The 14,785-nt window shown below is 37.9% G+C and overlaps 1 protein-coding gene and 1 long non-coding RNA gene across 2 annotated transcripts; both read left to right on the top strand.

Moving 5' to 3' along the window:
• Nucleotides 1-904: 904 nt before the first annotated feature.
• Nucleotides 905-1,734, top strand: LOC136452786 (uncharacterized). Its single transcript, XR_010758900.1, has 3 exons — nt 905-1,060; nt 1,490-1,565; nt 1,689-1,734. It is a non-coding gene; the product is annotated as an uncharacterized lncRNA (long non-coding RNA).
• Nucleotides 1,735-8,798: 7,064 nt separating this feature from the next.
• On the top strand, nt 8,799-13,740 carry LOC136455019 (phytochrome a-like). The gene is made up of 7 exons (XM_066455218.1): nt 8,799-8,802; nt 8,905-8,912; nt 9,393-11,283; nt 11,467-11,697; nt 11,910-12,726; nt 12,881-13,168; nt 13,281-13,740. The coding sequence occupies exons 1-7, from the start codon at nt 8,799-8,801 to the stop codon at nt 13,495-13,497; spliced, it is 3,456 nt and encodes a 1,151-aa protein (XP_066311315.1). The 3' UTR covers nt 13,498-13,740.
• Nucleotides 13,741-14,785: the final 1,045 nt, after the last annotated feature.

Raw genomic sequence — 14,785 nt, 5'->3', positions numbered from 1 at the left:
CTCGTCCACCTCCTTTTTCCTCTTTTCCCCTCGTGTCCGCCGTCGGAACCATAGCCTCCGCCGCCACAGGTGAGCCGGACGGGACTCTTCTCTGCTGTTCTCCGCGCCCTTCCTGCTCGGGTCCAGCAGTCTACTGATCCGCCTGATCCAATTGGCATGGTGCAGGCAGCCGGGATGGAGAAAGGAGCCCCGGAGGCGTCGCCCCCTGCGCTCGCTGCGGCAAGCCCGCTCAGCTCCAGTGCACATATCGCTTCCTGTCTCTACCAGTGATCTGCTGTCGAGTTTTACCCGCTGCGTTTTGCTTCGACGCCCTATACCTGTCCATCTAGTAATAGGAATTGATGCTTGACGCGGCTTTGTTGTGACGATATTTATTTTAAGTTATAGAAATTGGGTCTTTAGCTCTCATTTGCTTGTAGTTAGAACATTGAAGAGGAACCTGGGTGGCTCTGATTGTTCATTGCTGTGATATATGGCTGGAAAAACAGAGTTATACTTTGGAAAGTAGCACATAGTAGACATGTTGGTTTCTTCAAGTCATTGCTTATGCTCTGGTGTGTTGATTTTCAGATGCATGTTTTAAAGGCATGTATCATTGCTTATGCATGTTTTAAAACCTTCTGCATATTTTAAAGGCATGTATCATTTAGTTATGGCCTTATGTGGAAACTTCATCACAATATGTAGTTAGTAGTATCTGTAGATACCTCTATTAGTGGAAATGGTATTTTTTCATATCCTTGATCTTTTGATTTTTTAAAGGAAACACATCTTTTTATATCAAAGTATCCATTTGAAGTGCTGGCACACCAGTGCAGGGTAGAATTATGTTTCATGTGTGCTCCTTCACCTTTTTGAACTAGTGAAAGCGTTAAATTCTTTTGTGTCCACAAATCATTTGCAGCACACAGGATTGTTTTAGGGCAGCATGGAGCTCTCACAAATCTGTTCACCCAAAGCCTGGTGCACTGGCATACCAGCAGTCTCCAGAAGGTTGGAAATATTGTGTGAGAAAAGGGCGGGGACGTGCATTGGAACTTCCTCGTTTTGATTGGACAGGGTAAAATACTATTACCACATCCTCAATTCCTTTGTTCGATCTGTTGTTCAATATATGTAGCATTTCATTTGCCTCTGTTGTTCAATTTCAATCAAATATAAAAAGAACAAGAACAACAACAAAACTTTCTAGTTTCTAGTCCCAAGCAAGTTTAGGTAGGCTAGGTCTGAAATCCAACATGAGCCACTACAAAAAATGGTAGTGACAACTCAAATTCGAATATTCCAAATTTATATTAATTTTTAGCTGGTTGATTTCCTACCTTAAATAAATGCGGGTACCTTCTGACACAACCTATGTGGAACACTAAGGATAACCCTGCCACAACCATGCAAAAGGTTTAGAGCAGCAAATGAGCTATTTGGGTGGGAGGAATGAGCTATTTGGGTAGAACCTTTCTCACATTTACTGAATGATTATGTCTTTCAGTCCATTGATACCATATCCAATATCAAAGATGCGTGTGGTGCCAGATGAAATTGAGAAGCCTGATTGGGCGCTTGATGTAAGTTCCTGTTGTTTTAAGGGTCTCTTCCTTCACAGTATGCATGCAGTGTCGTCTCACCATTCCACTATATCTCTTGCAATATGCTCTTTCAAATCTCCCTGACATTGTAATACTTTTTAGGGAATTCCCAAGATAGAACCAGATAGTGATTTGCATAAAAGAGTAGAGGTAAAATCCTTCAAAGATTTTTGAGTATCACATATGTTCCATGAACAAATTTCTGATGATTACTGCTTTCTTTGTGCCTCTGTAGATTAAGACCCCTGAACTCATAGAAAGGATGAGAGAAACATGTCGAGTAAGTTCTCAGCATGTGTAAATGAGTGCTTAGTTGTGACATTATAATTTCACTTTCCTAATCTTTTCTGCTTTATCTCGTATTATCATTTATAGATTGCAAGAGAGGTTTTAGATGCAGCTGCTCGTGTAATTAAACCAGGAATTACAACAGATGAAATTGATAGAGTTGTCCATGAAGAGACAATTGGTAGAGGTGATATCAACCTCCTTTAAGAATTAAATGCAACAAATTGAACTCTAGTTGATTGAATGATGAACTTGTGATCACTACAACTATTTTTAAGAAAAATACTATTTGTGTCTTGATCATAACTTTCATTCTTGATCCTCGGGTGGATACCCATCTCCATTGAATTACCATTTCTTCCCCAAGTCATGTTGCATGTATAAATATTATCTTTCTATATTTACTTACATGCATAAAGATTTATTTTTATATTTACTCACATGTATTACAATTATTTATCTTTCTTGAGTTCTATTTGTATGGTTGCACCTGATAGAATTTGAAATAATATGTTCAAATACATTTGATAGACCCATTCAAATCTCAAAGTAATTACCAGGGAAACAAGTCAGGAGCTTTTGTTTGTTTATTAGTTAATAATATTTTCACTATCATTAACTTTTGTCCAAGTTGGTATATTTGATTACAGAAAAAAAGAAAAGAAAAAGAAAACCTTTAGTCCCGGTTGGTAATACCAACCGGGACTAAAGGGCCGGCCCACGTGACCAGGCCGGGAGGCCTCTTTAGCCCCGATTGGTATTACCAACCGGGACTAAAGGTGAACCTTACCTTTAGTCCCGGGCGAAAAAACCAGGACTAAAGGAGGGGCTGTTTAGTCCCGGATTCGTGCTCCCGGTTGGGAAACCGGGACTGAAGGAGTTTCCCAACCGAAAGTAAAGCTTGTTTCTGTACTAGTGTACAGTGACTTTAAAACAAAGGCAGGCATGGTGCCCGTCTTTGTTAATGTATTTTTCTTCCTCTGAAAACCTTTATGCTAGGAGAGGGAGGATAGGAAACTATTATTTGGATAATTTTGTGTACTCCTAATGACATTGCTTTTGAGAAAAAAAAACAAAATATTTCTTTCATGCAAGCTGTTTTCAAGGGATCATATTAGTTGCGGTTCCAAGGCGGAGAAGATTTAATTGGCAAGCAAAGCATTGGAAGTTATCACTTTGGATGTTTTTGCCAAGAAAGAATGGCAAAGTAACAAGAGCAACTTCAACAACTTGGTTAAAATTAGTAGCCAGATTCCATTGTTTAGCCATTTTATAAAATAGAAAACTCCTCAAGAAATAAGAGGTTTACAAAGCAGATAGCGAGTGCCCATGATTGGCTATATATGGCCACTAAAAAGATAGCATATCTATTGAAACCTACTTTTTGCTATACAAATTCTAAAATAACCTTCACAACAAGAATAACCAAGCTGTTGCAGTTGCTATAATAGATTTTGCATGTGATTTCTCCAATTTGAGTGCACTCTTTTTCTTTATTTCTATCAGGGAACAAGCTGACAATATTATGATACTTGGCTGTGTACAGTCACGGAATATTTTTCCATTTTCTTAAGAAATAATGGCAGAATAGTTTTCACTGCTTGAAAAACACACAGAAGTGGTTATTTTATTCATTACTTAGGTTATATCAACCTTGTGCAAATTTAGCAGCAGGTTGGATTTCATTAATTAATGGAAATGAAGTCAAGGGTAGACAAAAATTCGGTTGGTTAATAAATAAAGTCTAGATATTAGTAGAAAGGAAACTGCTTGCCTTAGCCTTAGCCTTAGCCTGGCAACAGGCCTTGGAATGCTTTTGCATGCCCTGGAATACATACAGCCAACAAACCTTCGCATGCCCTGAAACAACTAACTTCCCCTAACAATGACTCCCATGACGCCTAGCTTGTCTATATATATGAACAGCAGGCCAGAGAAGGGCTTCATCTACCGTCTACTTTGCTATTGCTCTTGCACTGCCACACTGCTTGCAGGTAACCTCCGATTCCCTTCTGTAGCTTTCCCTATTGAAGCTTGCTGTTCTTCTTTTCTTCCTGTTCTATCAATGAACTATGAATATATATGTATCTATGGTGCCGTGCCTTGGTTATTTTTTCATTTTTCCCATTTCTTGAAATGGATTATGATGTCTCCCTTAGGATAGTCAGTTGATCCTACTCTTTCATAATGTTCTAGTGCCCATCTATTGGTTACTGGGGGACAGCAACAGTGATTGTAAGATGGAAGCTAATCTTCTTGCCTGTTGATCTAAATTTATTGAACAAGTTGGAAAGTTGAGGACCTCATTCATTTTTTTGTTATGAAGTATTACAATCATAACCATATTTGTGGTTGCAATGAAACTCTTTATAAGACTGTTGTGCCATGATAGGGTACCAACGATGAGGTTTTTGAATGTTCTGTGGATGGTACTGTACCATTGGTGCAAAACACCTTTGAATATATCAACACTGTTTGTTCTTAATTCTATATTCTGGACAATAGTGCAATGCTGCTGACCATATTATGAACTCACATCATAAGAAAATGTTTCATGCCGGTAGAACCCGTGTGTTACCTTATGGAGAGAGTGCAGAAAGGCATCTCAATGGATCCCACTATAAGATTTAGTGGGTGCACTTGAAGCCTGCCCCCTGTTAGCAAACCAATGATACCTTCATCTTTAGTAATATCACCAAACAAACATTGAAAAAGATCTTCATTTGAAGATCATGCTTCTTAGGAGTGTGTTACCCTATCTAGTGACTTACAAGTAATGGAGACACCAGACAACCCCCCACTCAAAAGAAAAAACACAAAACCTAAGCAGGGGAGATAGAAAGGCCTTTTGGGGGATACTCGGGAATTCACTACGCACAAGCACCTCTAGTTCATGTGTGGGAGCTTCAAGTACGTGAGGCTATAGCAACATGCACTAGTCCCATTCATCTCTTATTCTCTTACACTGATTTCCTAGGTCCTAGATGGCTAGCTCTATAAAATAGGGTCCCGCCACAACTGCACCCTTGACTTAATTTTGTTTACGGGCATGCATGCTTCATGTTTATCCATGCCACAACTAAACTTTGGTAGCATGCAACTATATTTGGGGAAACAAACAAAATTGGCATGCCCAATAGTTGTGTCAATGAGCAAACAACTTCCTAACTATTGAATGCATTATTATGATATGTCTGCAACTTATGTTTCACACATAAAGCAAAAATTATTGTAACGTTTCTTATTTTTACAGCATAATCAAGTTTCCAAAACATAAGTGGTTTAATATACGCTATCCAGCTTTAGAGAACATTCTTTAGACATTATATTAAGCATATGAGAGTATATTTTGATATGTGATCAAGCTGGGTAAAAGACACAACAGGAACAAATTTTCTTTGATTGTGGAAACCAGGACGATCTATATGCTCATTAGCTTAGGGTCTTGCTACGGTACTCTCAAATAACTGTGGGCCATCTATTTAATAAGATATGATGGTTCTGATCCCATATTACCTCGTAATATATGAAATATTAATTTATTTATTTTATAAAAGAGGATAATTTGGGAAAAAAATTGTTTTAGATAAAAAATCTTTCATTTTGATCTAATTATTGCATGAGATATGTTGGATTTAACAAAATCTGTTTGTTAATTTGGGAACTTTGGAACGTGACGGGACCTTTCCTGTGAAACGTGGCATATCATAACTACATGTGCGTGAGGATAAACAAACGTGACACATATATGATTGTCCCTTCCGTTGTATTATGATGTACGTTTTTTGGTAAAGAAAGTACTCTGTTTTGATCTATATGTATTATGTCATGTGCTCGTTGTCTTGTCATACGGCGGGGAAGCACTTCTCCTAGTGTGTCGCAACATCTACAACAATGTTTACTACCATCCATGCATGTAGATAAAATCCATCGCACCTTGCAGCCATGAGTGGAACCTGTTATATGTTAAACACATATGACGTACACGTGTACCACATCAGGAACCAGAGCACGCACTACTCTAGATTTGATATCTTGTCCCGGTTGGGAACTGGTTTTAGTCCCGGTTTCCCAACCGGGACTAGCGATCTGAGACTAAAGTGTTGTTCTTTAGTCCCGGTTTGCCACAACCGGGACTAAAGATCATCCCAGCTTAAAAAAAATAATGCCTCCCACCGCTGCGCCCTCTGAGATTCGAACCCAAGACCTCATGCACTGTCTCGCGCGGAGCTTACCACCTCACCTACACAACACATCTAACAATGAATGGGATGCTTTCCTTTTGAACTAACCCATCGGAGGACCTTTAGTCCCGGTTGGTGTTACCAACCGGGACTAAAGGGTCCTTTAGTCCGGGTTGGTGTTACCAACCGGAACTAAAGGGTCTACCTTTAGTCCGGGTTGGTATTACCAACCGGGACTAAAGGTTGGAGGACTTTTTAGTCCCGGTTGGTGGCTTCAACCGGGAATAAAAGAACATTTAGTCCCGGTTGGTATTACTAACCAGGATTAAAGGTCCTTTAGTCCCGGGGGCAAAAAATGTCGAGGCTAATGCTAAATTGAGACATCGTTCTAAAGTCTGTTCTCTAGTAGTGACGTATATGCACATCATGAAACCCTGCGTCTGTCTGATGATGTTGACGGATTTGCCACATTGCACAGCTGCCAAGAAATCAGTCTTGCATGCACTGCCTCGTATCCGAGGAATTTTATGGGATTTTTTTTCTTTTTCTTGGTTATTTTATTTATTTAATTATTAAAAAACAAAAATCAATGACTGAGATTTATTCGAGCTATTATTTTCTAAGGAGTAACCGCAGTACCATAGCAAAGTTCTTAACTTAGCCTATTTGGATCACAGCTCGATTATTATAATCTAAATTATGTATAGAATTATTATAATTAGGGTTGTGGGTTATAATAATTAGAGTGTTTGGGAATAAGTTATGATGATTGATTATGGTTGGTTAACATGAGAATTTCCTATCTTATCCTTTATAGTTTGGTATAAAGTTGGACAATCACATGGGAGTGAATTAGACTTTAATTTCAGCATTCATAATCCCTTATAACCTAGTCTCATATGGATTATGTGATTATGGTAATCAAGAGTTTTGATTATAATAATCTATATAATCAATCATGTTTCGATCAAAATTTGATTATATAATCTGACTATTATAATTAGAGGGGTATCCAAATAGGGCCTTAGTCACTACTAGTCCATCAACATCTCGCATAAGCTGGAATTTTAAGAGATATAAGTATTAGTTATTGTTTTATACATCTGACTAATAAAGAATCTTTTATATTAATTTGTAAGTTTTTTTCTCTTTGTTTATTTTGTAAAACAATAGATATTCTATAGCCAATATCTAGTTATCATAAATTTATTAATTACTTCTTTGCAAGCTAGGGACATATCTATATGTTTTTTTATCCATATATTCAATTTTTTTGCATGGAGTCTATGTATATTTTAAATATGCAATTAGTTTGACACCTTGCCATTAACTATGGTGGTCCTTGTTGCGTCATGTGCCTTATAATGTCATGAATCTAAATTTTGAATTTTTAAATTTCATTATTATTGACTCCTACATACTTTTCTGTGCTAAAGTTGAAACTCTTATGCTTATTGTATCTTTTATTAATTCTTATTTTTTGCTCTTTATTTAAAATAAGAATTTTAGGCCGTTGAGTATATTCTTAAATACTACAATAGCATAAGAAATCATTTGAAACCTACACCATATCACTTAAGATAAGTGATAGAACTTAGAGGTGAGACCTCAAATGGGGTAGCAGTCTAACTCAAGATAATTTTAATAGTTAAGCCTTTTAGTGCTCAACTTTTTATGGTAAAGTAATCTTAAAAAACAAGAAAAATATAGCCACCAGTGGTCTCCCACACTTCTAAAGATGATTGATTTTTTTTCAATCAAAGATATATGTGCAGTTACGGTAATGTTGTCAATATAAACATGTCAAACATTTTAGTTAAAATATATAGATATATCTGAAGTAACAACCTATATAAGTTATATGTCATTGTTAGTTGGTTACTAATATGGTTTTAAACAATTTATTAGTATCATTAATATATGAATTGTCAAGGAAATTTTTTATGTGATGAAACATAACATGTATATAAATCGCTCATGCACATTGGCACAAGGTGTATGTTTGCATTAATCAAATATTAATATGTGGGTAATGTAGAAACATATATATGCTCTATGGTTATTTAAATATTTTTTGTAATAAAAGATGTTGATGATTTAGATATAGTTTCGATGAGATATTTATTTATTTTTGTAATAATTACAAGAAAATTGGGCTACATAAATTATCTATCATAATAGGAGGACGTAAGTAATTAGATGTAAATTTAGGTCTACTTTTGATCATGTTTCTTAATGGCATGGGTGGTTTAAATATAGTCATAGGTTACTTTATATTGTTTTGAGCAATAGGAGAGGTGGGTATTTATTTAGAAAATATAATGGATCCATAGCTACTACTATCAATTGTGATAAAACATTTTAGTAAAAATATATAAACATATCTGAAGTAACAATCTATGTAAATTATATGTCATGGTTACTGATATGGTTTTAAACAATTTATTAGCACCGCTAATATATGAGTTATTATGAAAATATTTTATGTGATGAAACATAACATATATATTTATCACTCATACATGATGGCACCATGCGTATATTTACTTTAATCAAATCTTAATATATTAATACTTATAGAATTGAGTAATATGGAAACATATATATTCTCTATGGTTATTTAAACAACTTTTTGTAATCGAAGATGTTGATGATATAATGTAGTTTCGAGAGGCTATTTATTTTTCTAATAATGACATGAAAATTGGTTTATTTAAATTATGTATCGCAATAGGACGACATGGGTAATTAGATACAAATAAGTCTACTTTAGATCATGTTTTTTAAAGGCATGAGTGGGTAGTTTAAATATAGGGTGATGGGTTACTTTATGTTGTTTTGTGCAGTAGGAGAGGTGGGTATTTATTTAGAAAATAGAATACATCGTAGCTACTACTATCAATTGTGATTATGTCAGATATTTCTAATTTTGTGTGAATTTATAGGATCTATTTTTTTTTTTTCCTACCAGGATTGGTGAGGATTAACACTGCACGGAGGCTCTATTGGGGCCCTCTAGTTAGAATTTCTAGTATTGCAATAGTCCAACGGTTGTTATCGGTAATGACGATTAGAGTTCACCGAATTAAAGGGTAGATGTTTCTGATTATTGTGAGAATTTTTAGGACTTATCTTTTTTCTAGCACGTCTTGTGACAATTAACGTGGTGCCTCTATTGTGGTCCCTAATTAGTAAAAGTAAGAAGTAAGATATTATTTTAATGGTAGATTCATTCTGCTCATTAAGTAAATCTAATGTACATGCAAACCGCAAGCATTTCGCTACAACTTACCATTTCACTGATAATTTTTCCACTAATCATGTAATTGTACAGAAGGAGCGACATCCAAAAGACACGACTATAATATATTACTCAAAGCCTAGTGAGAGGACCGGTTGTTGTTCTCCCAGTCCTAGCAAGGCCCAGGAGAGGTCGCATGCAAGGATGCTATCACAAACAACCCTTGATTCTGAACTTAATGCAGAATATGAAGAATCGGGTAATTCCTATGACTACTTCAAGTTGGTTAAAGCACAGCGGACCACCCAAAGTGAACCTGAACAACTAGGGCATCCAGAGAAGGTCATAGCGTACTTGCAGCAGATTCAGAGAGCCAAGTTAATCCAACCGTTTGGTTGCTTGTTGGCCCTTGATGAGAAGAGCTTCAATATTATTGCATTCAGTGAGAATGCACCTGAAATGCTGATGGCAAACAGTCATGCAGTACCAACTGTTGATGACGATGCTCCAAAGATAAAGATTGGCACCAATGTTCAGTCCATTTTCTCTAGCCGTAGTGTCGCCGCCCTGCATAAGGCACTCAAATTTGATGATGTTTCATTGCTGAATCCTATTATAGTTCAATGCAAGACCTCAGGCAAGCAAATGTATGCCATTGTCCATAGGTCTACCGGTTCTCTGGTGGTAGATTTGGAGCCTGTGAAGCATACTGAATTCCCTTCCATAGCCACTGGGACTACACAGTCTTACAAGCATGCTACCAAGGCAATCTCTAAGATTCAGTCACTACCAGGAGGAAGCATGCAGATCCTATGCAATACTGTGGTTAAGGAAGTGTTTGACCTTACCGGTTATGATAGGGCCATGGCTTACAAGTTCCATGAAGATGACCATGGTGAGGTCATTGCGGAGATCACAAAACCTGGTCTTGAGCCTTATCTTGGTCTACACTATCCGGCCACTGATGTTCCTCAAGCTGCCAGGGTTCTTTTCATGAAGAGCAAAGTACGGATAATTTGTGATTGTCGAGCAAATTCTGTGAAGATAATAGAAGCTAAAGGACTCCCCTTTGATATAAATCTGTCTGGCTCAACTCTTAGAGCTCCACACAGTTGTCACCTTGAGTATATGGAGAACATGAACTCAATTGCATCACTTGTCATGGCTGTAGTAATAAATGAGAATAGAGAGGATGATGATGTCAAGCCTGAAGAACCTCCAAAAGGACTCAAGAGTAGGAGACTATGGGGTCTCCTTGTTTGCCACCATGAGAGCCCTAGATATATCCCCTTTCCAGTGCGGTACGCCTGTGAGTTCCTGGCAGAAGTATTTGCTGTCCATGTGAACAATGAATTTCTATTGGAGAAGCAGATACGAGAGAAAAGCATACTTGATGTACAGACAATGCTCTCTGATATGTTGTTCCATGAAGCATCTCCCCTGAGCATCATATTTGGGAGTCCAAATATCATGGACCTTGTTAAATGTGATGGTGCTGCTCTTTTGCATGGTGACAAAGTGTGGCGGCTAGGCATGGCTCCAACGGAGCCTCAGATACATGATATCGCCTCATGGCTATCAAAGGTTCATAGGGATTCCACCGGTTTGTGTACCGATAGCCTTGTTGATGCTGGATATTCAGGAGCAGCTTCCCTTGGTGACAGGATTTGTGGAATGGCAATGGCTAAGATTGCCCCAAATGATATTGTTTTCTGGTTTAGGTCACATACAGCTGCTGATATCAAATGGGGTGGTGCAAAGCATGATCCATTTGACCAGGATGACAACAGAAGAATGCACCCTAGGTTGTCCTTCATGGCATTCCTCGAGGTTGTCAAGATGAAATGCCTGCCGTGGAATGACTATGAGATGGATGCTATCTGCTCATTGCAGCTCATACTTGGAGATAGGATGAATGGTGCAACAAAACCAACTGGGGCAGCTGGTTTCGATAACCTGCACATTCATGATATCAAGCTTGATTGTCTTGATAAATTGCATATGGTTACAAGTGAAATGGTTCATCTAGCGGAAGCAACAAGTGCTCCAATTTTGGGTGTAGATGTTAACGAATTGCTCAATCAGCAGAACCAGAACAATGCTATCAAGCTAGCCAAGGATTCTTGTTTGGATAGCCAGGATGGTGGTCATCAGTATCACAAGCTAGATGGGCTTGCTGAATTGCAGACAGTGACAAAAGAAATGTCTCGTCTGATGGAAACAGCATCTGTTCCAATATTTGCAGTTGATGCAAATGGGTTGGTCAATGGATGGAACCTTAAGTTAGTGGAGCTGACAGGATTGACAGTGCAGGAGACTGTAGGAAGGAACATACTTACCCTGGTAGAGCAATCATCTTTCCAAGTTGTACAGAAAATGCTATACTTGGCTCTGGAAGGTGTGTAGATTTTTTTCTCTCTAGTTATTTCAGTCTATTTACTATTCAACTATTTTTAGTTTTATGCTTAATTCAGCTATTTTAACTGCTACATTTGATCTTCGTGATTATGCATGCCTTAATTATTTGATCCCATAGAAAAAATATATACTTGATAATTAGTGGTTTTCCACATTTGCTTTATATAAACATTTCACTGATATATATAATAGGCAAAGAAGAGAAGGATGTTCGATTTGAAGTCAAAACCCACAGTTCAAGGGTAGATGATGGGCCGGTTATCTTGGTTGCAAATGCTTGTTCTAGCCGTGACATTTCTGGCCATGTGATTGGGGTGTTCTTTGTGGCCCAAGATATGACTGTTCATAAGCTGGCCATGGACAAATTTACTCGAGTTGACGGAGACTACAAGACAATCATTCACAACCCGAACCCACTCATTCCTCCTATATTTGGTGCTGACCAGTTTGGGTGGTGCTTCGAGTGGAATGCCGCCATGACTAAGCTTACTGGGTTCCACAGAGATGAGGTGCTCGATAAGATGCTTGTTGGTGAAGTCTTTGACAGTAGCAATGGCTCCTGTCTTTTGAAGAACCATGATTCAGTTGTACGCCTTTGCGTCATTATCAACAGTGCACTGGCTGGTGAACAAACAGATAAGGCTACATTTGGCTTCTACAACCGAAATGGGAAGTACATTGAATGTATTTTGTCAGCTTATGGAAAAGAAAACACAGATGGCATCTTTGATGGAGTGTTCTGCTTCATACATGTTCCTAGCCAGGAGCTGCAACATGCACTACATGTGAAGCAAGCCTCGGAGCAGACGACCTTAAGACGGATGAAGGCTTTCTCCTACATGAGATATGCCATCAACAATCCTCTCTCAGGTTTGCTTCACACCACAGAAGCATTGAAGAGCACAGGTTTGAATGAAGAGCAGATGAGACACCCCAATGTTGCAGATCGTTGTCACCGCCAGCTCGACAAGATACTTGCTGACATTGATCATGATAACATAACTGACGAGTATGTATACGTACTTATTTCCAACTCTTCTTATTTTTCTATTTCTATCTATTATATAGGTTCTAGTATCAATTTGTAGCCTCGTTTGTTGTTTCTCAGCCCTTAGACCTAGTAAATTGATGGTACTACTCACTTTTATATTTATTTTCCATAGGTCGTTTTGCTTTGAGCTGGAGATGGTTGAATTTGTATTGCAAGATGTGGTAGAGGGTGCTGTAAGTCAAGTATTGACAGCTTGCCAGGACAAAGACATTGGAGTCCTTGTAAACCAGTCAGAGGGATTTATGAAGGAAAAACTTTATGGTGATGGAATTCGACTCCAACAGATTCTCTCTGACATTCTATTTGTTTCAGTGAAGTTCTCTACAGTTGGGGGCTCTGTTGAGATTTCCTGCAACCTGACCAAGAACAACATTGGCAAAAGCCTTGACCTAGAACTTAGGTGAACTTATCCACAAATTTTGCCTTCTTGTTACATTTGTTTCTGTATAAGAGAGTAAGAGTCCAAATTAATGCTTAATCATATTACTTTTTTTGTGTTTACGGTTTTGTAGGATCAAACACAAGGGATTAGATGTCCCTGGGGAAATCTTGTCAGGAACTTACAAGGATGACATCAAAGATATGTCAGGGGAGGGTTTGAGCCTTGTAGTTTCAAGATACCTTTTGAAGCTTATGAATGGTGGCATTCATTATGTAAGGAAAGTTGGCACGTCAACTTTCATCCTCACGGCTGAACTTGCTTCTGCTCGTTCAGTCATTGGACAATGAAGCTGGTGCAACAAGACGCTATATCAAATGGTATGTGACATGTTTTTCTCTTCGTTATGATTGCACAGAAGAAGCCATTGCACATGCAAAACTAAACCTTCACTGGTCATTGCCACACCTCCGTGAATCTATATGCATTGCTTGCTTACAGGATTATATTTTAACATTGAAAGGCCTACATATTTGTAAAATCTAGGCATAAGAATAACGAACCTCCATGAGCTACTGGTTATTATATCTTCTTACATTTCTTGATTTCTGCTCTATTCCTCGAAGAAGGGATAATGCTTGCAAGTTTAGCCTTGAATGGACAAATGACCAAAACCAAATTTGTAGGACTCAATGATATTTACAGCTTCGTGCAGTGGATACCTTATTCATTTAAAATCATTTAGGGGATCAAATAATCATTTCAAAATCAGGTAAAGTGAATATGAGGAGAATATTTGTGCCATTTAATCACAAGTGACTTTTGTAGTGTAGTGATTAGGGCAGCTATGCGTGAGACCCGAGGTCACGGTTAGAACCCTCACGGCCGCACATGCATGAAAAAATCATTTGTGATTATGCAAATCCAATGATTACTGTTGTAGGAATATAATCGTACAAACACAAAACCTTTCATTACATTGTTTTCTAGCAAAACATTACAGGGTATAATCCTCAATTCCTTCGGTTCATGCAGGCTGCTTGTTGCTACGAGCTTGTTTCATTTGATTTGTATGGAAACGATAGTGACTTCGATGTCTGGAGGATGGAATTTACAGCAGCCAATAGGGTCTGACTTGGGGGAAGAGGAGTACTTGTACGGTTGTTTGTCACAAAAGGTTTGTGTACTAGTACTATTGTAAAATTCAAAAAGCTTATTGTACTATGCAAAAGGTTTGTCGCAAAAGGTTTGAAAAATTGTATAAGATTTGGTTGTGTAATACTATAATCAGTTGGGGCTCCTTGCACCTCCCGATTCTAAAAAAAAAGATTTGGTTGTGTAATCTTCGTGTATTCCAAAAAGGGTGACGTCTATGCAGTATACCTCCATTCACGTTTATGTGTTACATCCAAAATATCAGATTAGCTTGGTCTCCCTCGTTCATTTGCTCCATTTAATTTTTCACACGTCATAATTAACACCCTATTGAAGGGAACGGGTATGCTATGCTACAACAGATAAATCTAGTGTGTTCAACTAAGATATCATGCGAGTAGGAGACTAGAGATTCTTACCACAAGACAAGCTACATAGTGGAAGAAGAGTTGGAACAACTTGGTCCAACGTCGTGTTTGTCGA

The sequence above is a fragment of the Miscanthus floridulus genome, chromosome 5, assembly GCF_019320115.1.
Source record: "Miscanthus floridulus cultivar M001 chromosome 5, ASM1932011v1, whole genome shotgun sequence".
In the NCBI taxonomy this organism is placed as follows: Eukaryota; Viridiplantae; Streptophyta; class Magnoliopsida; order Poales; family Poaceae; genus Miscanthus; species Miscanthus floridulus.
Note: the sequence above shows the minus strand (reverse complement) of the source record. Positions and strands in the feature narration are given on the sequence as shown.

Coding starts and splice junctions, on each gene's coding strand:
- LOC136455019 (XM_066455218.1), top strand. Junction 11,698..11,909: donor GCTATACTTGGCTCTGGAAG/GTGTGTAGATTT, acceptor TATATATAATAG/GCAAAGAAGAGAAGGATGTT. Junction 12,727..12,880: donor CATGATAACATAACTGACGA/GTATGTATACGT, acceptor TATTTTCCATAG/GTCGTTTTGCTTTGAGCTGG.